Source organism: Xyrauchen texanus, chromosome 37, assembly GCF_025860055.1.
Source record: "Xyrauchen texanus isolate HMW12.3.18 chromosome 37, RBS_HiC_50CHRs, whole genome shotgun sequence".
Classification (NCBI taxonomy): Eukaryota; Metazoa; Chordata; class Actinopteri; order Cypriniformes; family Catostomidae; genus Xyrauchen; species Xyrauchen texanus.
The window spans coordinates 7,444,501-7,472,240 of NC_068312.1; the positions used below are offsets into that span (position 1 = coordinate 7,444,501).

At 37.9% G+C, this 27,740-nt stretch overlaps 1 protein-coding gene across 1 annotated transcript; it reads right to left on the reverse strand.

Moving 5' to 3' along the window:
- Positions 1 to 900: 900 nt before the first annotated feature.
- On the reverse strand, positions 901 to 25,621 carry wrap73 (WD repeat containing, antisense to TP73). Its single transcript, XM_052108465.1, has 13 exons — positions 25,501 to 25,621; positions 23,901 to 23,992; positions 23,416 to 23,568; positions 22,484 to 22,600; positions 17,237 to 17,309; positions 11,013 to 11,116; positions 10,459 to 10,545; positions 10,195 to 10,329; positions 9,965 to 10,042; positions 7,916 to 8,018; positions 5,816 to 5,941; positions 5,020 to 5,211; positions 901 to 1,884 (listed from the first exon to the last, which is right to left on the reverse strand). Exons 2-13 carry the CDS (start codon positions 23,967 to 23,969, stop codon positions 1,778 to 1,780), a joined length of 1,344 nt encoding a protein of 447 aa, XP_051964425.1. The 5' UTR covers positions 23,970 to 23,992; positions 25,501 to 25,621; the 3' UTR covers positions 901 to 1,777.
- Between the last annotated feature and the right edge of the window lie 2,119 nt (positions 25,622 to 27,740).

Consider the following 27,740-nt stretch of genomic DNA (forward strand, 5'->3'; position numbering starts at 1 on the left):
AAAACCGAGTACGGTTATAAAAACGCATTTTTGTCGTGTAGGAAAACTACTTTCCTACACGATGGATCAGAATCTGCCATTGCTGGTAAATGATGTGTCAAAGCCTACAAGTAATTCAAAAAGTTCACTTCAGAAATAGTATCATGGCTTGTGCTGCTTCTAACAAGTTATTGGATAAACAAAGATAGACAGCTGGATGTGTGTGAGAGAGAGAGAGAGAGAGCTGGAGCGTGTGCAATCAACTGTTGCCACACCCAAGCAGAGATGCTGTCAGCTTTCTGAAGATCAACATTCTCAGTGGAAAACAGATGTCCAAGCAGGTATTGCTCTCTATTTCGCGGTTGCCGGTGTGCAAGAGTCATTCACTATAGAAACAGCGATGTCCTCCACCATTTTAAACAGTATGTATCCAATGAGGAAACTCCGATAAAAGGCAAGCACTTGAGTTCTGTAATAAATCAGTCTGTTGTGTCTCTCAGCATGAGCCTTAATCCTGCAGTTGTCAGTTTAAAGCCATTTGAAGCTATTTCCTAACTTTGGTAATGTAGTAGTAATACAGCGATCACAGAGCGCAGTTCTATGTAAACAATGACTAACGGATTCACTTTACGTCAGCAACTGGCTCATATTAAACATAAATTATCTTTTGTCACCACCTGCTGGCTAACATAAGTAACTTCAAAATAAAGCCAGTAACTCATAACACTTTAGTTTAGAACAGCATGAACGTGGAGTGATACACAGTGAAGTGTCTGAGTGCTGATGGAATGTCTCTCGTCCAATCAGATTTGAGGTGCGTGTGTGTATGTATATACACACACACACACACACACACACACACACACACACAGAGAGAAAGAACAAAATAAATATATGATTTTAATATTGGTCCTTGGCCATTTTTGTTAAATTCATTGCCTATAAGCTCTATAAAATAAAAAGTATAAATACAGGGAAACATCAATATAGAAAACTTTAATACAAATAGCTGTAATTTTATTTAAAAAAAAAAATAAAAATACAAATAAACCTAGATTCCAAACATATTTGTACACAAGTAAACCTGGTAATATAAATACACACATTCAAAACAACACAGACATTATCCTCATGAAGCAAAAAGCTTCACATTCACAACTGACATTCATTTTTAATAATACAGCTACAAAATCACTCTAAATCTCAAGTCACATACATTTGATGCATTTCGAATTAAATGTTTGGTCCTTCATGAAGCGTGTGTAAAATCTTTATGTTCTCTAAGGCCACCAAGACAGATCTGAGTAAATGCGTCAGTCAGTTCATTTGAACTGCTGCTGAGGAATAATACATATTTCATAAACCTCTCTCCTAGGTAGTGCTCTGCATGAGAACAAAGCAGGAACAGCGCAAGATTGATTTTACCAGGAGATACAGAACTACCCTAGGTGGACAATCACAGAATGTGCCACATTTTATTGCCTAACAGTCTAGAAAGTGACACCTTGTAGCATGAGTGGTATTGACAGTTGCCATTATTAGGATTTATTATTTAACGTTTCATGTCATTGTTTTTTCCAAATTAATTAAGCTGAAGCAATGCTGTAAAAATCCTTCCTGAACTCTACAAAATCATATCACAAGTGTTGAGGTACTTTTGCAGGCACAGTGTATTTCCTAGTGTTCTTTGGAAACCAGATCTCATACAAATCTCTCCTGCTCCCGTGGAAGCAGATGATCAGCAGAAACTGGCCCTATCCTGTGAAATCTATTGGGAGTGCTGAACAAGTGCTTTGGTCTATGTCTCCTCTGTGTCCATGTAACACAGACAGAGATGCTCTTTCGAGAGCAGGATGAGCAAGCTGCTACTGCAGTGCCAGAACAGAGACTGCACCTGAAAACTCCCTGTGAGGAAACACATGTAGAATGATAAGTCAGATGTTTCAAAGAAGCGGTTTCTTGTAGAGCTCTTGAATTGATTATTGGGATTAATTATGTGTTAAACATCGGTGTCTTTTATATTGCTGTTGCCAACATTTTATAAAAAATAATAAGTCATGAGAGGCTGTGCTTTATTGTGATTTTACCACATCTAAGGGGTAACAATATCTTTCAACTTTAAATCACTGTAACCAAGGTCCAAAATTCACACTCGTCAAGTGCCAAATTAGATTCAAAATTGGCTTTAGCCTTTGTTTTTACTCAGCAGTTACTTTAAAACTTTAGGAACTGCCATTTTTAAAGTGAAGGACGTTTATTATGAAATTTCTCTTTCAAAAAGACATACTTGTTTCTAAAGAATTGCCCATTTACAATATATCTTCTAGCCTAGGTTAAATAATTTATGCCTCTTGATGATGATGTTGATCTGGGTCGATTTTCCATGTAATTTAATGAAATATATGGGAGTGGCAGAATTCTTCCAAGCCTCTGCAGTCATAGCTACAGTAGGTGTAGAGATGTGCATGAGTAATCTAGTAATCATTCTGCACCAGCTACTCAACTATCAATAACCCTACTCGAATATTGCACATTTCCCTGCCGTGAGCAATGTTGAATTACACGGTTACTCGTTTTCTCGCAGTTACAACTGTGTCCACTGGGGGCACTGTGGATGTGTGTTATCGGCGTTGAATGAGAGAAGATATGATGGCGTCTCTCCTTTCAAGCAAACTCAACAGTGTCAATACATGTAATATTTTGATTTTTATTGAATTACACTACGGGAATTCGGTTCTTATTGGAGTCATGCAAACCAATGGATGAGGATCTGCTTTTATGGTGGAAAGAAAATGCTAAGCGGTACAAGAAACTCGGAAGCTTACCAGACTAGTATGTGGGAAATCTTTGAAACACAGATGAAACAAAACTTTTACTACTTGTTTTTCTAAATAATAACATGTGAAATGATAAAATGTTAAAGCACTTATTTATACTGAGTTTATGTTTCTGTTGTTATATAAAAAAAATCTAATTTTTATGAATGCATATTGTTAATTACATTATTTTATTTTTTTACAAAAGAACAGGATAGTTTGCTCAAATTAGCTTATTTGAAACAGTCCTTGGTAATGTTTGTGAATAAAACAAAATATACATTTTTACGTATGTAGGGGTGGGCTATTTAACGATAGAAATTATAAATCATTAGAAATTTGACAACCGGTATACATTTGGATTATCGTCTCTCTCGCGGTTACGGAAAATCGCCACTGCGTGGCAAGAAATGTGCACGTGTACATTTAAGCGGTACACATTCTGTCTGAGAAATGGTAGAGGAAGGCGGAGTGTATTAAAGTAACATGGAAAGAGTTTTTCCTGGTACTGACAATTTTTAGGCAGCCAGAGCAAATTCAATGACATTCATCTTGTGTTCTAAATATGCTTCTCTTCTGAAACGTGCAGCTGTGTTTCACGTGATTGTTGTGCACTCTATCTCTGGAGCATGCAAGTGTGTGGGAGTCCAGCAGGCTTACCGTTTGTGCTCCAGAGACAGGAGGGTGCAGAGCACGATCAATCGCGTTACTCAATCAGTCTTTTCTCTATATCATGCAGCAGACCACAAAACTTACGTGATCCATTTGAATTCCATGTGAAACCATAAAGCTCCTTGGAGGAAGTCAAACATCTTGAATGGTTAGATAGCCTACTCTAACCACCACTGGCGATGAAAACAGCCATGCGGCCATCATCACCCTTAATACAATTCTGCTCAAATTGTGTTATATATATATATATATATTTTTTTTTTTCATTTCTTTTTTAAAAAATATATATTTTTAACTTTGACTTTTTGTCAAGTTCCAAATAAACAGATATTTTTTATAAAGTCTTTAATTCACAAACTTGATTATCCAAAAACAGGCATTACAATATGTTTATTTTTTCAGAAAATCTAACTATATTGTGATGTATACTGCTATCATGATATTAAATTTTTATCATATGGCCCACCCCTACACGTATGTGTCATTTTTTCATCTTAAGTTCTTTTAGCACCAAACGCGATGCGATTTTTCCCATAGAAAGCGAAGCGAATGACCACCGTTGGCATATTCACGCCTTTACAATAGGTGGCACTATTCCACAAGCAATATAATGTGGTAGGTGGCTCAGCACACCTTTGAGCTGGTGTGCCCTCTGCCCTCTCATTAGTACTTGACAAGCAGATCAAAAAAGAAAAACAATTTCCCTGCAAGCTGCAGCAGTGATGAAGAGTTTGTTGTTGATTTGCTCAATGAGAAAGAAAATATTTGAGACACTTCAAACTATATCAGTTCACTGGCAGTTTTTTCATGTGTACACAGTCTGAGGGGTGATTACAAGTTAAAAAAATAACATTAACAATTAAATCATGTTATCATTTGAAATAAGAGTGATTATATGTCACTGTCACACATGTTAAGTACATCTTTTTATTCACAGTGTAAAGCTGCGTTCACACTGCCAGCTACTTTGCCGCTGCATGTCGCCAGTGGCTGGCAGTTAAGTCGCTAGTGGTGTGTATGGTGGTGTCTAAACTTTACAATTCATATTATTAGGATCTGCTGGTTTTGGTAACTGCAGCAGCTACTGACACGTGATTCACAGCTAAAATGTATTGGTTTATATGGTTCTCTGTCTTAACCAAACGCGATAAAATAAAATTGTCTGTTAACACCGAAAACTAAACTGCTGCACAAAGCCAATTCGGAACGTATCGGATGTTTAATGTTATGTGGAGCAGGATTTTGGAACAATGACATTTCACAGTGGGCGGGGCTACCTTGCGTGACGTAGCAGAAACCAAACAATCAACAAAATGTCCGGTCACTCGTTGTGGCTAATTAGGACAAAAACTCAAATGATAAAAGGTATCTTTTCCATTTAAATTAGTCACTTTATCTGGTCACGGTGTAATGCACAGCTGCTCATGGCTTATTACAACACATAGCAACATAGAATCATAACACATTTACAGTATATAACACTATGTTTCAGGAACAGTGTGAAAGCTTGTGTGAATAAAAAGTTGTGACATGTACTGTGGTGAATCTGTACCTTCCACTGGAACATTGACAGACACACAGCCAGCTGGTGACCACAGATACACTTTGGAGTTTCCGGTGCAGAGGGCCAGTCGAGGTCTGCGTGGGTCCCAGACAAAGCAGCGCACAGGAGCCGTGTGTTCCAGCACTGCCAGCAGACCGAGTCTCTGCATGTCCCACACCCACACACTCTGAGGCATGTTATCTGATGGTGGATTTACAGTGTCACCATCTCAATATTAATACCACACACACACACACACACACAAATCTCAACCTGGGTCTGTGAAAAACACATGTACATTATCAACACATGGAAGACTTTGTGACAAAGCAGCAGTGGCCCGATAGGAAAAGTGACCGTTCCTTTAACGTGCCCAAAACTCACTGGCCCTGGGCCATTAAGCCTTCTTTAAGGTTGAGCCCTGCACACTTGTTAGGACATTTGTTAGCACATCAATGACGAGAATAAGTTCTGTGTATTGAACACAAGGGAATTCCCCAGGAAGCAAGGCAACAAATGGTTGTGTAAATCCGAACTACGTAGTTTGGAACACTTTAATGCCTTTCAAAACTGCCGCTGTCACCAGACTGAACATGTGGCGTACTGTCTGAAACGTGAAAAATTAACTACACTGCGAGGTGGAGGTGTTTTATATCAGTCACTGAAACCTGTACACATAAGGGAATTTAAAAATGTGTGATTGCCAGGCCTGGAAATTATGAAAATGAATACAAACTTCAAAGACATGGAAAGTTTCATTTTCAAGATACATGATTGTTAAATATGAGAGACAAAACATTCTCACCATTCTTTGTAGCAAGGTAGCGATTATCTGCACTGAAAGCCAAAGCAGAGATGCCGATTTTTGGGTTGGCACGATCTGGATCCGGCTTGACCACAGATACTTGGGCTGGCATTTGTGTGATTTCATCTGAAATAAGGTATTGCAGATAAAATGTTAAAGCCCTCATTCTCATCACTGTTGATGTAACACATATATTTAGTGCAATTATTCTATAAAATTGGACAGGTTAAAAACTTAAACACAAATACTCATGACCCCTGACCCGTATGTAAATTCTGTAATAAAAGTACGTATATCTTTTTTACCATAGGAGTAGTTTGAGCTTAAAGTACATGTGCTTTTACAAGACACATCAGTATGGGGCAGTCAACACGCCTCAACAAACATCCCAAGCAATGCAGCCATAGAATGAGAGCTGATCACACTGGATGCATTCTTGACAGCTTGGCGAAGCACAACAGAATGCAGGGATCTCAAGAGACAAAAGTTTCAACCACTTTTAACTTGACACAGGTCCTAGAAACGTAACATTTATTACACAGAAACCTGCGAGACCCTTCAAAAGTGTCCATCCAGTCTGTGAGAGCAAGACAGATTGACGAACTCAAAGCAAAATGTTTTGATGTGGACTGTAGGCATACTTTTAATTAATATTGGAATAAAACAAACATTATATTGACTTTTAAAGCCTTTTTTGTATTGTCTAATCAGTGCTTTACTCATCTGCCACAAAACAAGATATTTCAATCTGAATTATTATCAGTTGAATTCACGTGGATTATGCAATGGCCGCCAAAGTGTGCAATTTTATATCAAACATGACATGGCGATTAATTAATCGAATTAAATAATTGTCATAATTATAATTTGCTGAGAAAGGCCCCTGAATAAAGATAATTCAATATAAATTATACATTAAAATGCAAATAATTACAATATGTAGGGTCTATAATATAAATACATATAAATATATATAAATATATATATGTATATAGGCCAGGTCTACTAAACAACCAAATTGGCCCTGTTGCAAGGGAGGGTAGAGTCACATGTGGTAACCTCCTCGTGGGCGCAATTAGTGGTTCTCGCTCTCAATGTGCCGTGTAGTAATTTGTGCATGGATCGTGGAGAATAGCATGGAGCCTCCACATGCTGCGAGTCTCACGCACGACAAGCCATGTGATAAGATGCGCAGATTGGTGGTCTCAGAAAAGGAGGCTACCGAGACTTGTCTTCCGCCACCCGGATTGAGGTGAGTAACAGCAGCACCACCACGAGGACCTACTAAGTAGTGGGAAATGGGCATTCCAATTTGGGAGAAAAATGGGATAAAAAAAAAAAAGTATACATATTTAACCAAATACATCTCTATAGATTTCTGCTAAAAATATTTATAATATACTAAAAGACTGTTGTATTGAAGTAATTACAATCTAATAAAAATCATCATAAAGAATAATTACAAATAAAAGAAAAGAAAAAAACAAGTAGAAATAAAAATTTGATTGTCATGAAAATGATGTGCATTCTCTTCACTGACAATTTTGTTGACTTATATTTACATTTATTCATTTGGCAGACACTATTATCCACATTGACTTACAGTGCACTTATTACAGCGACAATCCCCCAGAGCAACCTGGAGTCAAGTGCCTTGCTCATTGTCACAATGGTGGTGGTTGTGGGGATCAATGTAAATGTATAATATTATAAACTATATTATATATTATTATTTGCTATTTTCATACCTACCACAGAAGGTGTCGTCATGGGGCATTTTAAAATGGGTTTTGGGGGCTAAGCAGTGCTAATCTCATGTTACAATGAGACAATAAGTGCCATATTTTTGCTGATAAGATTTATGTACTGGCATCAGAAGACCAAAAGTCCAGCAATAAAAATTATTATTCATCATTTTTAATAGCCTGCCACCACACTGAGCCTCCAAACTACGGCCACCGCAAGATACAGTTCTGTCTGCATAGCAGGTCATATTAGCACAAACACACACAATAGAGACCCCCCTCACATTATGAACATAGTTTACCTATAGCAAAAACTATGTTTTGAGATGTGCATCACAAGATTAATGAAACTTACATTTGCTCTGAGTGCTGAAGAGTGAGTTACCCACAGTCAACTGATGAATAGAAAGATCCTCATTACCCACAACAGCTCTTTTCTCCATTTCCTTAAATACCACCTAAAAGAAAATGACAGTTCACCAGAATATTTAACAAAAACATTCTCAATATTTTTTTATTGGTTTGATATACTGTGATATATATATATATATATATATATATATATATATATATATATATATATATATATATATATATACACACATACAGTGTGAACATTAAATCATAGATCAACCCTCTATGGACACGTATACAAGTTTTCTTATATATGATTTCACACAATATAGTATGCAAGATCGTACATTTCATTTTCAAATGTCACTTTTGATCCTTTTAATCATATTTTAGCTTTTGTACAAATTTCACATTCTATCAATTTATATGTCTGTTGTCACAGTTTGAAATTTCATACAAACTGAAAAGGTTGGAACCTAATGAAAATAGAATTAATAACTATTTGTTAAAAAATATTTAAGTTCTACTATATCAAAACTACTGTGCAAAACAAATTAAACCAAAAAATTACAATCAAATACAAAATGACCAAACCCTTGCATAGATTAGTGTTTGTTAAATTCTTTCATATTTACAGTGTTTCCTGAAGTTAAAATATTTCAGTGTATGATTGTGCATTTAAATATTAATGTATTCAAAAATGTATTACACTTGCAACATTTTGTCAAATGTTTTTATGTGCATTTGTACGATTAATATTGAGTTAACATTGATCTGTATAACAAGCGCTAAATTGGTACTGTCTCTTTAAGAGAACGGCTGCTCCACAAGCATCTGTTTATAGTTGAGTGAGCGCAGCCAGAGACTATTTAGCAGAGACGGACCACTTCTATTCAAATGAATTGGAGTAATTGGAACGCCCAACCAAGGAGCTCTAGCGACCAACGTTCAAAAGGATAAGCTGTAGAAAGGAGGTCCCGCATTACAGGTAAAAGAGCCAATCACTTTATAGATACACACACTGCCTGTCAATCAACTTGAGAATGCACATGCGCATTAGCTGTTCAAGCCAGGAAAATTGCGGGTTTTTTTAGTAATATGAGGTAAAGTAGCACAATTTATGATTCTAGTATTGTCAGATTATATGCTGATTTGAAATGTGTTCTTTGATCATAATCTTGACCAACCGTTTTTGAGATTTTGGTCTTTCTCCATTCAAGTGCTGCACTGGCATGACTGGAAACAGCCTACCGAGAGTGTTCCAAACATGGCCGACAGTGGACTGACTTGCAAGAAATACTTTGGCGCAGCGCACATTAACAATAGAGAAGTTGCACGGTTGTTTTTTCCTCATCCGTACAATGTTTGGTAATAAATAATGTTTCTTTTTATCTTTTTGATCACCAACTGACTAAATAACAGAAAGGATATTAAGAGAGACATTAAATGAAAATGGGGTCCCTGGGACTCATCTTTGGATACAAAATACACAAAGTGAAGCATAAGTACACTTTTACTTGTATAATGTGTATGACTTGCTTGTACAAATATTTATAAATAAGGTCCATTTCCTTCAGGGTGCATGCTCACAAGACACTGTAAAAGAAAAGACTGATTCCGGCTTCTTACTCAGTAAGAGGACCGTGATACTCAATTTCTTCTTCGCCACTACACAACTCAATCTCTTGCTAATAAAATTCATATTTTGGTCACATATGCAAGTGATTTACTTGCTGTTAGATGCAGTAAAAATATCTCCAGTCTAAACACTCTCATATTCGCAAGAAAAAGAATGATCAAAACTCCAGTGAGACTTAATGGCCAAATGAAAAGTGCATTAAAACAATTGTGATATTCAGAATGTTGTCAAATCAACTCAAATATAATCAGTATCTGATATATTAAACATATTCAGGTTAAAATGTCATGGCTCCAACAGGGGATGAAATTTAACAAAATAGTTTTTGTCTCTTAAATAATCCCACCTCAAAACTCATCCCCTCACACCCAGCTCCCATAAAACACACATTATCAGGAACAAAACACCTACAGCTTTGGAGTTGCTGATGATGGATGGATGTTCAAACTCTGTGATCTTCTTCCAGGTGATATGATTCAGGATCCGAACCTGTTGGAAAGCCAATCAAAGCTCTCTTAAACCTCATACCAAGAATCCCTATCCCTGATACAGCAGGTTAATTATTTAGTAGTTCCATGCACAAAACTAATCTAGGGTTTAAAATGGCGCTTCAACACACAATTCTAAAAGAGAGTTCACACCTTTTCGTCATAACTGCCAATTGCCAGGAACTGGCTGCTGGGAGTCCAAGCAACAGACTTGATGCCTAGAGACCACTCATGAGCACTGTAGAAGGACAACAGGCGACCATCCAGAGAATATAATAGAATTTTATACTGAGGACAGAAAGACACATTTCTCTCTTCAGCTAATAATTCTGAACTTCTGTAGAACGTTCTATTAACATATGCATGCATAATGAAACATCCAATTCTGGTGATACAGCTGACATCCAAGGAGCTCACCTCAAGACAGCTATCCCACACCGCAAGCACACAGCAATTCGGAGACCACTCCAGCCCAGCCAGATCTTGAGTTTCACTCTCAAAATGCTACACAAAATAACAAAAATTGATAAGAAATATTATCCAATATTAAAATAATTGTTGGTCAACTGTGGGAGAAATGTGATTCTGTTAAAACGTTAAAATTGGTAATTGCCGAATTCTCTCATACCTAAAATGTGATTGCAAATGATGACAATAAAAATAAAATGTCAAATCTCGCATACTATATAGCGTGGAAAACTTCATATATGTAAAGATGCCCCCTTCATGGTTTTTAATATCTTTGAGTTTTCAGTTGCATTGCGCTTACATGTCGTCAAAAGACTGGCGAGTAAAAACTCTAAAATGTACAAGTTAATTGCGATTCTCTCTCCAACTTGTGGGTTGACTTCCCTTGCTGGTGTCTGCCGCATGACCACCACAGCTCAGCCACCAGGCCATGGCCCTGATGCAATTATATTCTTCGAATCATCCTTTTGATTGAGAGAATGGAACAGAACTGGTGTACTCACTCTGAGAAGATGCCAGTCATCACACACAAACACACTGACGTAATCTTTGCATTCCCGACGCTCCGCCAGTGCCATATAATGACCATCTGCAGTGAAGTCCATCCCTGAAACCACACATTTATATATATAATGCTATAAACAGTATATAATGCTATAAACATATATTCTATAAAATACGTGCATATATTGCATGACATTTGTATTAGCTGTCGAGTTTGGAGTAGCAAAAGATCTTAGTAAAAGTAGATGCTGTTTTTAATATGGCATGAAGATTGTGATGGACAAAGCACAGTCTGTTCAATAGGTTGCAGTGTATTGATTTCTTAAGGCCCAAACATACTCTATGCAAGTATGTAAAAGCAGATGCACCTTGCTACGGAAGCTCAATTTCACGCGTCGTTGCGTTGTGAAATGTGTCAGTGCTCAATTCATAACCCAACGCAAGTACGCGCTGCATTCTCAGCATTGCCACAAGGTGCGCTAGAGCAAATTTTCTTCTTTTAATCAACAACTGTCATGGCGGACTCAGGCAGCAACTGGACCTGCAGCAAAATTGCGCCACAATAGTGGGGTTTCCCTCATACTTCAAACTCCGGAATTCCCCCAATCTACGAGTGCCTATACGCAAACACGAGGGACAGTTGATATTTCACATTGGTGTGTATAAATGGGTATATTTTATCATGTATGTGCTTTTCCCATTGTACTCCCACAAATGTTGAATACTTTCCGCTGTGTTGACATGTGTTATTGGGCTTACTCAGAATGGTGCAAAAACAAAAACAATCAACTGATCGGCAGTTCTGCGGACAGAAAGGCCTTGTTGATGACTGGTTCAAGAGGACAGAAAGGCTATGGTAACTCAGATAAACCCTCTGTAAAATTGTAGCAAGCAGAATAGCATCTCAGAATGCACAACACGTTGAAACTTAAGGCAGATGGGCTACAACAGCAGAAGACCATAGTGTTCCTAATAAAGTGCTTGGAGAAGAGCCCACTGGTCACATTACAATTTTGGACATGGCACTAAGAACGGTGTTAACAGCTGGTGCAGAGTGTTCTGGCAAGCTGTTTCCAACCAGTGCAGTGTGTCTCTGGCCAGATTTTGTTCAAAATGACATCACACCCATTCTTCGATTTTGCTAGAATTACACTCGCACCTTAAGGCCAGCTTTATATTGAATGGAACTGTGACCCAAAAAGCTAAACCAAACTGCAGACAATAATTAACTAAGAAAGGTTTACAATTCACTGTGTTACATGGACAACACAACACATGTTCAGATCGAAGCACCATTTAACACAAGTTTTCCATTAGATGATCTGATGGTTACAGCTCAATCTATAAATGAGTGACAGACAGGTGAATCCACACAGCACTGACCAAAGAATGAGTGCAGTGATCTATGGCAGTAATGTCTTTTCTGAATTTAATGTCTTGTGAAGCGAAACTTCTCTTCATGTTGACAAGGGGGTTATGAGGACTACATGCAATTTAACTTTCTGAGACAGTGAATGCCTGGCTAGACTTCCAGGGTCGATCCTTGAATTACAGGTAAATACTTACAGTAAATGATTCAAGTTTCTATGACCTCCCAAACACACAAATCTTGTGACTGCATATCAATTGAATCCTATATTAAAAATCAAATTTAGAGTGTTTACAGAATAATTATGGAGTAATAAGATAAAAGAATAAACATGATTTAAATGGTAGATGATTATTATAGGTGATGAGTGATCAAGTTTATTATTTTATGACTATACTGTCACACTACCCCCCCTTCTTAAGCAAAGCTTGCCAGTATGGCGAAGGCATAAAACTAAATCTCTTGAATGTCTTTCTCAGTGAATCCAAGAAACTCTTCCTCGTCGCTGCCCTCATTAAAGATTTTTAGCATACAACGTCGTTGTTGGGCCTCAAGTTCCTGTGCAGAGGGAAAGCAAGGTTTCAGTCTGGAGACATGTACCACTCTTAAGTCTTCTCCACAACAATTTCACAGTGGAGTTCATTCTCCTCAAAAACAAATTCTCTCCGGTTTTTGTCATGGTTTTGGCATTGACAAGCTGTATTTAGTCTTTTCTCAACATACTTCTTCATCTGATTTAATTCTGTCATTTTATCATAGCATGGATCCTCAGGAGAAACATCTCATTGTTGCAACAACACATCCATGAGCCCTCTGAGTGAGTGATTGGTATTTAACTCTGCAGAATGAAGTGCAAACCTGAACTCTGGTAGGAGCTTGTCCCAGTGTTTATGGTTGTCATTGACATAAGAGGCCACCATTGTTGAGTGTACGGTAAATCCTCTCAGTGAGATTCGTCTGCGGATTGTGTGCAGTTGTAATTTTTTTGTCCTATGCACCAATTTGTTTTTTCTGAAACACAGAGACAAACTGCGATCCTCGATCAGGCAAGATGTAATCTGGGAGACACCATCGAGTGAGTATTTCTCTGAATAGTAATCCACAAATACACATTCCCAAATGAGCACCTGGGGAATGGACCCATCAAGTCTACTCCCAGCATCTCCCATGGTCATTGAACAATGGTGTGTTCCAGTGTGCCAGGCAACCGATGGCATTCAGGCTTGTAAAACTGACAAATGTGACAGGTTTTTAAAAACTCCTTGACATCTTGGTATTAGGGTTGGGCGATGTCCCCTAAATTGGCAGTTGATGATGTTGACAGTAAAACATCGCGATGGACGATGATATCGTCGGTGGGGTGGGGCGGGGGGGGCGTGGCGGGATTATATAATTTCATATAATTTTCACAAATTATATTTAAAATTATTATTTCGTTATTTTACTAACCCAACTAATGACTCGTCGGCGCTTTATCAGTAGGTTGCACGACACGTGAAGCATTTTTTTTTTTAGCTTTCACTTAAGAAGAGTTGTGCACTTTTTATTTTTTATCTCTTTACATAAATACTATTTTCCACTTAAAAACTATAATTTCGTTATTTTACTCACTGATGAGCAAAAGGTCGAGGCAGAAATGACCATGTACCTGCAGGAAATGGCCATTGATGGGGAAGAGGACCCGCTGACTTGGTGGAAAACGAACGACAAAAGGTTTCCGTTCATGGCAAGATTAGCACGGAAATATCTGTGCATATGTGCTACCAGTACTCCATCAGAGCGGGTCTTCAGCACAGCGGGTAGTGTAGTTACTCCAATCCGCAGCTTATTAAAACCAGATAAAGTGAATATGTTGGTATTTCTGGCCAGAAACATCGAAATTTAAACATGGTCTATGGTGAAAGATATTAGACTTCTTTACGCATTTTTCGCCATCCGTTGCGGAGCTATTCGATTTTGCATATTATTTTTTAAACGTTCATTTGTGTAGTTCATATGACCACTTTACAATATTTCATTAACATAATTTATTTTGTAGCCTGTGCTGAAGTTAATTGTGCTGCTAATTATAAGTGAAATGTTAATGCCGAGTTTCGGTCTGAGTGTTGTAGGCCTACCCGTTTTCTTGTTCTTTATTTGTAGTTCTTCTATGTTTTAATAAATGTGTGTTAATCATATTCACCTTGTTTCTTTCATTTGATTTGACATTATGGATTTATGGCCAAGGAAATTTTTCTTTAAAAGTATTAACCAGACAAAAGTTATTTGACGTTCGCTGGTCTGGGTTTATCTTAAACTGCCGCTTCAGTGTATACAAGAGTACATAGCTCTATGTGACAATGAGCAAGATTTTCTGAGACACTACAACTACTAATAATTAATTAATAAAGGCTATTTTCTTGTAGCCTACAACATAAAATATTTTAATCTAAATGTACAGTGTAAGACATGTAAAAAAAAGACAAGAAGCTAACAATGTCAAGATCAATATTTGTGTAGCCTGCCTGACACGGTATTTTCACAGACTAACACGTCTCTGGCATATACTACAGTATTTAAAATAGCATATATGCATTAGTTATATTCTCAATTTAATTTACAGAGCAATCCCTGCAAAGTTTTTAGGTTAACTATAGAAGAGACTAGGATTAGTGAGTCACACTAGCAAGACTCGCAAAAGGGGGCGTGGCATCACGATGGTGGCTCTACATCGTGATGTTGGTCAGCCATCACGATGGACGATGATATCGTCCATCGGCACAACCCTACTTGGTATATATTATGCAACTACACCAAAGATTGTAATCTTTAGAATGTCCAGCTGGAGGGTCTTCATAAAGGGACTGAAGGAGTTGATGTCGGAGAGTTTTTGGCATGTACACAATTTTGTGTTGAAAATGGACAACTCTGTAGACTTTGTCCTCTAATATGGACAATTTGGTGGAAGAATTGACTATGATTTCTTCTGATTTCATTATGTCCTCATACAGGTGCTGGATGGCTGGGTCAGCCTGCTGTACCTTCCAGATGTCATAATCAGTGATTGGCAGAACTTCTGTTACTACAAGTCAGGTATATTGATGTCCACAGGTGCTCTTGACAATACAACAGTGTTGTATTTCCCTTTCCTTTTCCCACTGTAAAGTTGAATTCCTGGAGTCAAAGTGCCCTCCGAATTAGGTGGGTGTTAGGTTTCTGAGTTTTGAAGACCCACATCAAGGAAGAATGATCAGTGACCACAGCAAACAATTTTCCCTCCAGGTAGTATCTCCATTTTTCCAGGGCCCTCTGCTGGATTCAATGTACGACTGGCAAAAGCAAGGACTTCCTCAGTGCCTAGTCCCATTTGCTGCACCAGGACAGCTCCTAAGTCAACCTCACTTACATTAGTGTAGACGACGAAGGGCAGATTGAGGTTAGGATGTCCCAGCACAGGTTGGAGACACAAGGAGCTGTTTTAGGGCTTGAAAGACGGCTTGACACTGGGCGAGTCCAAAGGAATTTAGCACCTTTCCTTTTTAAGGCATTAAGGGGTTCCACTACTTGTGGAGTGGGAGACAAACCGATGATACCATCCAGCCATGCCTAAAAACCTCTGGACTTCCTTAATTTTCTTTGGTACGGGAATTCCTGGACTGTTCTTAGTTTTCTCTGGGTCTGCCTCGATTCCTTTAGCAGTCACAATGTGGCCAAGAAACTTCAAGGTGGTACAGAAGAAATGCATTTTCATCACATTAACAGTCAGGTTGGCCTCTTTCAATTCGTCCAAAACAGCCTGGATGTCCTGAAAGTGCTGTTCCCATGATGGAGAGTAGATAATTATGTCATCAAAATAGACTAAACTATTGATTCCACCCAGCTCTCCCAAGATTCTTTCCATGAGCCGCTGGAAGATAGCAGGGTCATTTTTGAGACTAAAGGCCATGACTTCAAAATGTAATAGTTTCTGACTGCATAAGAAGGCAGTTTTGTCTTGACTGTCTTCTTCCAGTCGAACCTGCCAATAGCCACCATTAAAGGTCCAAGGTGGAAACACACCCTTCTAAAAATTCTTGGATGGTAGGAAGAGGATAGGCGACTGATTGGGAGACTGTATTTACATTGGGAGACTGAATTGGGAGATTACTGGGTTATTCGACTGAATAGGAGCAATGTTAGTCACTCTGGGTTTCCAATAGGGTTTTTTCTGTTGTTCATACTGTTACTGGATTACCCTGTCCTTTTTCAGCTGTTGCCCAAGTCGGACTAAACCATCCACAGTAGCAACTCCATTGCTTCGAAGCTGACTTGCCAGCTGAGGATTGATGTTCTTCAATATCAGCTTATAACTATTTTTTACATCTTGCCATTGCAGTCTCTAGACAGGATCATGATTTCAAACTCGATTACACTTCCTAGGCCTTGATGCATTTGCAGTGTGCTAGACAGCACTAGAAAGTTTAATTGAGCTTGAAATCTTGATCAACAAGGAGACTGCTATCAAGATGTACAGTTAAAAAGGAGTTACATTTTGGTCTGTTCTCACCCAAAACAACTGGATCGCTTCAGAAAACATTTATTTAACCCACTGGATATGTTTATGCTGACTTGATTTGCTTTTTGGAGCTTCAAAAAGGTCTGGTCACAATTCACTTGCATTGAATGGACCTACAGAGCTGAGATATTCTACTAAAAATCTTAATTTGTGTTCTGCCGAAGAAAGAAAGTCATACACATCTGGGATCGCATGATGGTGAGTAAATGAGAGAATTTTCATTTTTGGGTGAACTATCCCTGTAAGTTTCAGATTGGATCAGTTCATACTTTCGAATGCTTTTAGATACTGACAGTCTACATTCACTCACATAAACTCACCTTTCTGGCAGGCTTTAGGATACTTGATGTAGGATACAGATTTTGTGCAGAGGGACCAGACGGTTACTCTTAACTGTGAAGATAATACATAAAAATGGTTAAGGAAATGTTGTATTCACAGTCCCAAACTTTTTTACTCCAAGCAGCCCCAAAGTCCAAGACAATATTTGACAGCCCCTCCCCCAAGAAAGTAGGAATGTCAATAATTAATCGTAATTTTTGATTCGAGAAGATTCAGGACCTTTCAGTTCATGACGTTTATTTAGGCCTACATCTTGAATTTCACCAGTTTTGTAATTTCCATTTATGTAGTTACATTATTTGATATAACTTAAGTAATTTCGAGTCAACTTGTGGCACCCCAAGAAGAATTTTGAGGTCCCCTGTTTGGGAATGACTGCCTTAATGGCATCAATTCCAACAGCATTCACAAGTCTTGTGACGTTGGGGAGTGTGAGCAGGTTTAAATGCCAGGAAATCCATCAGACAACTTGCAGACAAATAAAACGTACCATTTGCACAAACAGTTGACAGTATATCATGACAATATGGATACTGATGTACCTTTATCCTCAGGGAGAGGGAAACGAGAAACTATTTTTACCCAGTTGCTATGGGAATAAAATCTATTTAAGCCTGCTGTAAAATGTTAATTAACTTTTCAAACATTTTATTAATATAAACATATTACTTTGCATATTCAGTCTAAACTTTGCTAACATTGCTTTAGAACACTTCACACCAAGTGAAAAACATGGAACCATGCCAAAAGATGGCACATGAGTATAGAAGAACCAAAATAACCAGCAGCATCTTGCCCCCACTTTGCTTGCTTATAATGAGGTGAAGATGTGCCAAAATCTTGCAGACTGAAACTTTAACTTGTCATTTAATAACATTCTCTCAATACAGACCTTTCTAATAAAACTCTGGAAATCTGATAATTCTGTGAGGTTCTTTCTCATGTGGAACACAAAATAGTTTTTATGCAAGCTTTTAGCCTCAGTTAGCATTTACTTTCATTAAATGGAGAGAAAAAAAAAAGATGCAATGAAAGTGACTGAGGCTTACATACAGCCTAATATCTCCTTTTTAACTCATATGAGTTTGGGACAGCACGAGGAGAGTATATGCTAACTGAATTTTCATTGTTTGGATTAAATATATACAACATATGAACTACTTACAAAGTATTTTAAGTAAACAAATTATTGTGGTACTATATACATGTTGTTATAGGGCAGGCATAAAATGCAACTCTTTACCCCTCTCAAAGGGTTATTGGCCTGAAAATTGTTAAAGACCCCTGGTATATCATGTTCACTTTGTATCCTCTAGGTGGCATACTAGATCAAGAAAATGACATGGGTTGTGTGTGATTTCAGACCCCTGTAGTGCAACATAACAGTGCAGTGCAACAGTAATCTGTCTGGTATAGTTCGGTAGTATGTAGCTTTATCAGTGGCGGGCAGTGCATTAAAAGTCTAGGCCTTCAGTGTGATTCATGCCATTAAGAATACACAGTTTCACAATGAATAAGACACCCTATGCCTTTGGGCATCATACATTATGTCACAGCTAACTAATAATAAAACCAATTGACATTTTAAAAACACATCCAAGCACAAAAGCTAGAACTTGAAATGACAATTAATGCTCAATTAAGCCTAATTTTAACTGCAGCATGACTAGTTTGTGAAATGAACGTCTCTCGAACAGACATTCAAAAATCATAATTTTTCATATGAATCTACCAAGGAGGTCTATAAAACCTGGAAGAATCTATCTAATAATATTTGCGATTTAAATGTTGCTTGCAATAAATTTCGTTTCGTCAGGGCACACGGTTATGCTGTGTTCCATTCAAGTTGGATGAGGGATATTCCTGCTTGATATCTCCGACCATAAATGCATTCCATTCCCCGATATTCGGAACTGCAATGCTCCCATTAGTTTAGCAGGGGTTTGACTCTCATTAGAGATGTCTCCAAGTAACCCAACTGATAAACAATGCTGCAGCGCTAGTGTTTGTGTACGATTATCAAAAGAGATTATAATGTTTTAAACACCTGTTTCTGCAGACATTTGATAAACAAGCTTAAACAACATTTTTATCCATATCGCTTTATAAAGTGAATGTTTATCACTTTGTATCTCTCCCTGAGTGTCGACAAGTTTGTGTGACATCATGCCCCTGCATCTCGGCGAAATCGGTGTTGAGAATTTCTGCACGAGCCTACAAGTTGTAGTTCTGAATTCAATAGGTATTCGCTTGCACTTTTCAAAGTAGGAAGGTCAACCGGGACCTATCCTAAAGACCACACCCACCAAGAACAAATAAATCAATCTGATTGGCTGATGAATCTGACAATCTGACTTCAGTTGCACATTCATTTGCAATGTTGAGGGATTCTGTGGAAATTCTGAAGGCCTGAGGGGGTGGAGCGCAAACTCACGTGCTGCTTCAGCTAACTAGCTTGGCTTTGGGCATGTGATTTGTGAAACAGCTGTCACGCTTCACTTGTAAGCATTAAGGAATAAATTCCGACTGGATAAACTTTTTGTTTTTTCTCTATTTGTTTATAGATTAATTAAGAGTGGAAAGTGATGGCATGTTAGGCCAGCAGAGAAGGCTTTGCCGGCCCTGAGAATTTGCCAATCAGCTGTATGTATCAGTATACTATGTTAGCTGATAAGAAGTTTTAGTTTGGTCTCAAAGTTTGTAGTAACTGTGTAATTTTAATTATGCAACCTCATCTGTCAGCATGATGCCAGTGGATCACATTCAGTCTCTATGTACGTTACGTCATTGTTTTGGCTGATGCTCGCTCGCGTCCCTATGGAGTGTGTGCATGAGCAACAGGAAGCTGGCTGCAGTTCACTTATCGGCCACAGGTGTTATTAATAACAAGGGTTTCTTACATTTACATTTATGCATTTGGCAGACGCTTTTATCCAAAGCGACTTACAGTGCACTTATTACAGGGACAATCCCCGGAGCAACCTGGAGTTAAGGGCCTTGCTCAAGGACACAATGGTGGTCGCTGTGGGGATCGAACCACCAACCTTCTGATTACCAGTTATGCGCTTTAGCCCACTACGCCCCCACCACATTCTTAATCTTACATACTGCACCTTTAAAGCTGCTGCAAGTGATTTTTTAATGTAAAGGTATGCAAAAAAACTGTTCCTACTCCCTTAAAGATATTAATGAAATAAGTGTCTGGAGATCTCACCGGTCTCTATAACAGCTGTAAACTTTGTAAACAGCAAACAAAAACTGACACTTTTCACCTGTCAATCATTTTACTCATTCTCATAGTGTTGTATTTGAAGTAGATAATTGAGGCTATGATTCATAATGTTTGTCAGATGAGGGGGCTATTGTAACACTGATGAATTTTGACAGCCACAGGAACAAACAATGTTGCTCTTTTGCTCTCAAAATGATCTTTTTGAGGGTGGGGTTTTGGAATGAGGGGGCATGAATAATTCAACAGCTCAGTCATGTGAAATCTTCAGAACACTATCGCTTACAGCACCTTTAAAATGGTCTTATACCATTACACCCTGTCTACACCGCAATGGCTTGAGGCTGTCTACACTGGACATGTCAACACAAACATTCTAAACCATATAAATTGTGTAGTAGCGCCAGAGCATGCAACATAAAATGGAATGCAACACCAATTTATTGTTGGGACGATGAACGCACCAGTGTAGACAGCATCATTGATTATAATGGAGTTCTATTGCTTTTGACACGATACGCCTCTCGTGTCCGGTGTAGACAGGGTGTTAGGCTAATGAACTATATTACTTGGTGGAAGATTTGTTTTTTATGTTGGCTTGCCAGCACAACATATTATTTTACAGATTTGGTTTAGGTTTTCTGAGATCTTTCAAGCTACATCTACAAAAGTCAGCACAGAAGTCAACATGTTCTGACTAGCAATATCTTTTCTAATAGATCGAATTAACAGATTTCCTGATGCAGATGATCCAAAATCCATAAACTCCAATACATTTACACTGGCGGAATGTTGAAATGAGCCAAAATAATTAAATCTCCAATTGTCAAAAAATTCAAATGTAAACAAACCCACACAAGGCCTATCTATCTACAGTATCTCTCTGTCTGTCTGTCCGTCCATCCATCTTCAAACTTCAATTTATTAAAACCAGTTTAAACTTTCAGACAAGGCTTTGTCAAGCCAACTTCAAAATTGACTTGGCAAACTTTACCTATCTAGTTATAGAAACTTATTTTAAAACATTGCTGTTGCTGATGTTTTTGTAAGTAATAAGTGTCTCAAGGCTGTAGTGTACACTACACATATTTTGCAATGTACACATGGTAAAGTTACAATCATGAACAGCTTCATGCGGCTTGTTTTCATAAAAACTGGATGCCTTTAAAACCGATAATGCTCTGTTATTTTACCTAAACCTTTAACGGAGTTTCTCCAAGTGGAAGAACAGTGAAATGTCGAGCCATCATTCAATCTCAGACATGCCGCAACGGCTTGAGGCCGTCTACAATGGACGCATCGAAGTGAACGTTCTAAACCATTTATTTGTCTTATTGGCAGGAGTAGTGCCTGTATGTGGAACGGGACATCCATTACTGTTGGTGCTTCACAATGGATGCTTCCAGTTTAGATAGCTTCACTGATTATAATGGGATCTATATGCTTTTGACATGTGGCGAAGCTCTCTGCCAGTGTAGACAGGGTGAAAGAGCAAGAATTCCACAGACAGAATTCCACAGACAGACAGATTGTTCAATCCAAGTGTATAGAGTACACACACACAGCTGTCCTACATCTCAGCACCTGTCAGTAATTCCTGGAATCAAGTTCAGGCGACAGACGACTACTGTGGCACTCCGCTCAAAACAGAGAGATTTACATAATACATGAAACAAGTTCCATGATTTCTTATGGACATGTACCATGGTAGCATCATCATTGAAATAATGATTGGAGCACCATATAAATACTGTGGTACAAGAACATGGGACTCATTCAGTGTATATCAAAGGTACATTCATCAAATTACCATGGCATTAACATCTGATCACTGTATCATGGTACCACAAGAATACTTTTTTTGAACTCCACAATGCCACAAAATGTATCATTTGAGAGTTATGAGACAGAACTCAGCCCGACTGGTATTTTCAGGTTTTATTTATGGGTAGCAATAGTGGACACAATACAGAACAAACTCCCTCTGCATACTTACATGGAACTCAGTAGTGTTGAGTATGTGACGTCCGTCAGGACTCCAGCGTGATGAAACTAATCCAATCGAACCCTCGTCTATCTTACAATGCCAGTCTGGCTGTTCTAGAGACCACACCTGAAAGTGAATACAGAGCAATGCACAAACAGTTTCTTTAGTTACAAACATATTTGACCCCAGTTGCATTCCAATGAATGGCTCAACATGAAAGACTGGTGCCGGCTGGTAAGGTCCATTTAGTTCAACTAAACATGAGTTTTCATCTGTTTCTTGTCAAACTATAGAAATAAAATTACTGGTCTTATAGATAGTACTTTATATTTTAAAGTTATAATTAGTGGTGTTTGCTAAGGCAAGCATTGCGATTTCTATTGCTGATAGGTTTAGGGATTTGACAAACCCCTAAACATTAAACTTCAGCATGTAACTCTGCCTGAAACGTAAATGCTACAGACGTGAATGTTACCTCAAATAATGCAGATGTTGAGAAGAGGTGTGCTATTACTTTTCTAAGCGATCAGATTTATTATTTTTGCCTGGCGGACGATAAATCAGGTGAAAATAATCACCTAGGGATATTATTGAGAATTAAGGCTTGGCCCGTTTGACTTGGGCAAGTAAGTAACCACCCAAAACACCCTAGAAAAAGGCAACAGGTTTTACATTTTCTAAGGAAAAATTTAAAAATCTAGATTTTATTAACCTAACGTAGGCAAAGTTACTTGTAAAGGTTTACTGCAGTACTTGAGCTCTTTTAAAATTAATGATTTTTGATTTGCTAGGATAAAATGGTGACTCAAAAAAAAGAAAAATCTGCAAGTGTTTTTCAAACTATTTCAAAGCTTTTCAGGAACATCTGGGAAGGGGTTGAATTCCTTTGCACTGGAATCAGGTAAATGTGCATCATAAACACAATGAGCAATCTACAGTACCTGCACAAGTCCTCTCTTATACATGGCACAAAGGATGAAGAGAGAGTCAGAAGACCACTCCATGTGCATCACTTGATCCAGGCATGTATACAGGTGCACGATCTGAAGTGTGTTGATATCACGGACAACCAGGCGGTACTGAACACAGGTGGCCTACAGTTTAAGATCATATGGGATAATTAGGTAAAGAAATTAACTGTGGTGGACACAGGAAAGATTTGTTTGCAATGTGCAATGCGATGGCCTGATCACAACAGACCTTTTCACAGACTGTGATGACGCATTTCCACCTGATTTAGCAACAAGTATGTTTTTTTCTTCTGCTGTTAGAGCAAATGGGTAAGAAACTATTTAATTTCTGTGGTCTCCCATTTACCACAAAAGCAGTTTACCTTGCTATAGTTTAAATCCATGTTCAAAAACCTGAAAATGAGAAAAAGGTTCATATGACGACATTGATGGCTGTGATAGAAACATGATCTTACCAAATATTTTCCATCTGGAGAAACTTTGCACAGTTGATTGGACTGCTTGAGGACCTCAGAGAAATTCATGCTACTGGAATCAACAGCAAGTCCTACAGGAAAAAAACAGATAATTTGGCAACTCTGTGACAGAAAGGACATTTTCAGGTTTATTTATTTCATTGCAGATGATGTTTGAAAATATAATGACCATTTCATACTAGTGGTCAACCGATGCATCACCACGACCAATAAATCGCCCGATATTCAAACATTTTTAATTATCGCATTAGCAGATAAATGTTCCCCATTTGACCAGTTTGTTTCTTGAGGACGCTGAGAATCGCCTGCTTTCATGTGAAGTGACCGAGACATGTAAACGACCAGTCACGGTTTGTTTTCTTGTTATGTGCCATCGTGTTACTACAATAATAGACCGGTGTGCAACATGGTCTCATTTAAACGGTCCGCATATCAGAGCTGCAGCAGACGCGTTTGAGCTCATTAAGTGCTCGCCTGTTTCATCCTCCCTCTCTCTCCTCAACAGTTCCCTGTAACTTTGAACTGTCTTGTCTAACGATAAAAGGGCAAATATCAATAAAACTAATATCAAATACCATCTGCAAATATGCACAAATCTTATTTAAACAGATGTAATAAACGAACCTCACACAGCTTGCGCAGATACAGTATCCTGAGAAGCGCTCAAAAATCTTCATCTGAAGCACGTATTCTAACGGTCTCTCCTCAAATCCAGCATTTTATTCCCGTCTAGCATTCATCTAATATATTTATCTGAAGTGCATATTCTATCAGCCAGAATCAAAACTTCAGGAACAAATGTTCCTCTGATTCACAAATAATGACAGTCAGTCCGTGACAATCAAAGCAGGTGATCCAGGTCGTTTAAACTGTCAGGAGATTGGTGCTCATGCTGATCCGCATGAGCGTGTGAGTGCAACTTCAAAGTAAAAGCGATTCATGCGCGCTATGAGTAAATGTCTTATTCACTATGCACTGTATGTGCAATTGGTTTGATTCAGTAATTTGGAGTAAATGTGTTTGCTAATGCAGACATGCCATCCATGGTTGCTGGACTACTGTGTGTACTGTTATTTCCTTCTTCCTATTATATTTACATTTTCTTTAAGGGCAAATTAATTATAAAAATGTGATGGCCAATCAGAAAAAACGTGTCTATCATGTGTAACCGGTCCTGCTCGAACCACTCCGAATGGGATTCGAACCGGCATCTCCGGCATGGGAGGCGGGCGCGCTAACGAGGAGGCTAAAAGTTACAACATCGGTCACTAGTGTGCGACTCTTGATGCCAGAGCAGTGAGGTTTTCATACTGCACAGAACCTACCAGCTGGCTCCCGTTACACACGTCTCGGTTGGCAGCTCACTGGGATTTGTGACACGGCCAAAATAAGTGTGATACCAACATAATGATACACCAATCATAACATTTTACATTACAATAATAAATAAAATCCCCTTTATCGGACTTCGGAAACGTTAACGACTCCGAATCAGTTTAATTACTTAAGTGAGCACGCTGGTTGCGTGTCTGATATCTGCGCAAACAAAACGCTCGATGTATGCGTCTTAATAATTTACCTTTTGCTGAAGTACGCGATGCTCAGAGAAGTTTATTGGTCGGTTACTAAGACCCTTGGAGCATCTAATAGAAAGCCATTCAAGAACACCAACGGTCTCAACAGAATCCGTTGTTTCGGAACTGACGTAGACGCATGACGGATACGTCATTTGTGTAGGGCTGAAAACCAATCAGCAACGTGCTTTGCTGTCGTTGTCACATGGGAATTCTGGGAAATGGTGTTTCACTATTAATTTTCTAGTATGCACCAGAAATAACGTTCGCAAACGTTTTCTTGCTTTTGCCAAGTAGATTTATGGCTTCTGCTTTTACGAATTACTTATAGAAGCATATGTATTTTTAAATTATATGTAAAACGTGTATTATGCTGCCATGGCGAGAAACAGGTCATATTAAATCGCCGTTTGGGGCATGTGGTTTGGGAAAGTTGAAGTCTTTACACAGTCTGAGAAGATACACACATCATTTGTAATGTATGAATTGAATTAATGGAAATGTCAAGCTTTAATCACATTTCAGCGAGCTCTTCATGAGGGATTAGTGTTTCCCGCTCGTGTGAGCCCAAACGGCGGCTAACACCTCCTCCTGTCCCCCCCAATTCCCACAACCCAACCCTCCACAGCCAAGTGCACTCAGACTCAGCCAGCCTATTTACCCTATACCTGCATAATCAGCCTCATCTGCCTCTCTCTTGGATATTGCCTTTTAACTATAAGAAGTGAATCAAGCCAGTTTTGGTGTTAAATGGATTAATTCGCAGCCTATCCGCTCTAGATTGAGAGTGTCAGTGTCAAATAAACTGATTTTGGGATCCAGGGACATCGTTATTCCAACTGAAGAGCATAACTTATTTGGTAAGTAAATATGACATGCTATAAATACTGTTTATGGTTAGCGTGGACACGTGACAGTCAGTGTAATATCATGTCACTATCAAAAAGACAGTATTAATAAAGCGTGCTCTTGAAAATATTAAATGTTCACATTACTGAAGGTAGGCTATGTTTCGAGCAGGGCAGCCTTTAACTCAAACCCACCCACTAAATAGGCTATTATAGTAATAAGCGCTCCTCATGTTTTCATCATCCATAAAGTCATTTTAACATGGCGAATTGACATTTATTGACGTTAATAAGATGTTTTCGTAAATTCAATCTACCTTCTTAGATTCATTTTTGACAATCGATTTATTCATTTTTAAATGTATTTTATCTGTTTATTTTTTTCTTTTAAATATGTACATACACCACAAGAATGTGAGGTTTTTTTATTGCTGAAATAATTTGTTATACGGGTTTTTTATTTTTCTGTTTTACAAAATCGATGTTTTGTCCCGCAAAAGTGACGAGTGATCAGAGTTCACTATGATAATTGTCTGTCAACAAGTACAGTAGGCTAACCCTTGTGTTAGATAAAAAACAAGAACTGATGTACTTGAGCGCGTGTGCTTTTTCATTGAACACCAATTGTATTAACCACCATCTATTTCCTGGTTTTCCATTCAAATTGATTTTCGTTCATTTTGGTTTAAAATGGGTTTAGGCCAACTTTTTTGTGATTAGCTTTAGCCTATTTAAATGATCTTATATATAGCCTATTTTTAACAACAATTTTATGTACGTAATTTATTTTAAATTCGGCTATAGCAAATAATACACAATAGTATAGATTAGTCTATTATCTACTAGTTTAAATGTAAAATGATTTTTTTTTTAATGTATACATTTAAATATATATATTTTATATAGGCTTATATTGAATAAAAATAAATTATGACATTTCTAATGTATATTCTAAAATGTAGGTTCTAATTTTATTATTATTTATTTATTTACATTTTCTAAAATATATATCTATATCTATATATATATATAGATATATATTAGCTAATGTTTGGAAATGCTGTTTTTAACTTTTTATTATATATATATATATATATATATATATATATATATATATATATATATATATATATATATATATTATTTTTTTTTTTTTTTTTATTTTTTATTTTTATTTTTTTTTTTTTTTTAATGTGATTTCTTTGATTTGCAGGCTGGGGATGTGTGACGGCTTTTGTGTAATTCGTTGTCAAGGGTGCTGCTGTTAGTGTGTAGTAGTGCGCTGAGTGGAGTTAATGTCGCTTAAAGGGCCATGTAGTCTTTACATGCATTTTTTGTCAGACCTTTCATATGCCTTCGACCTAATTTGGTTTAGCAAATGTTATATATTAAAACCC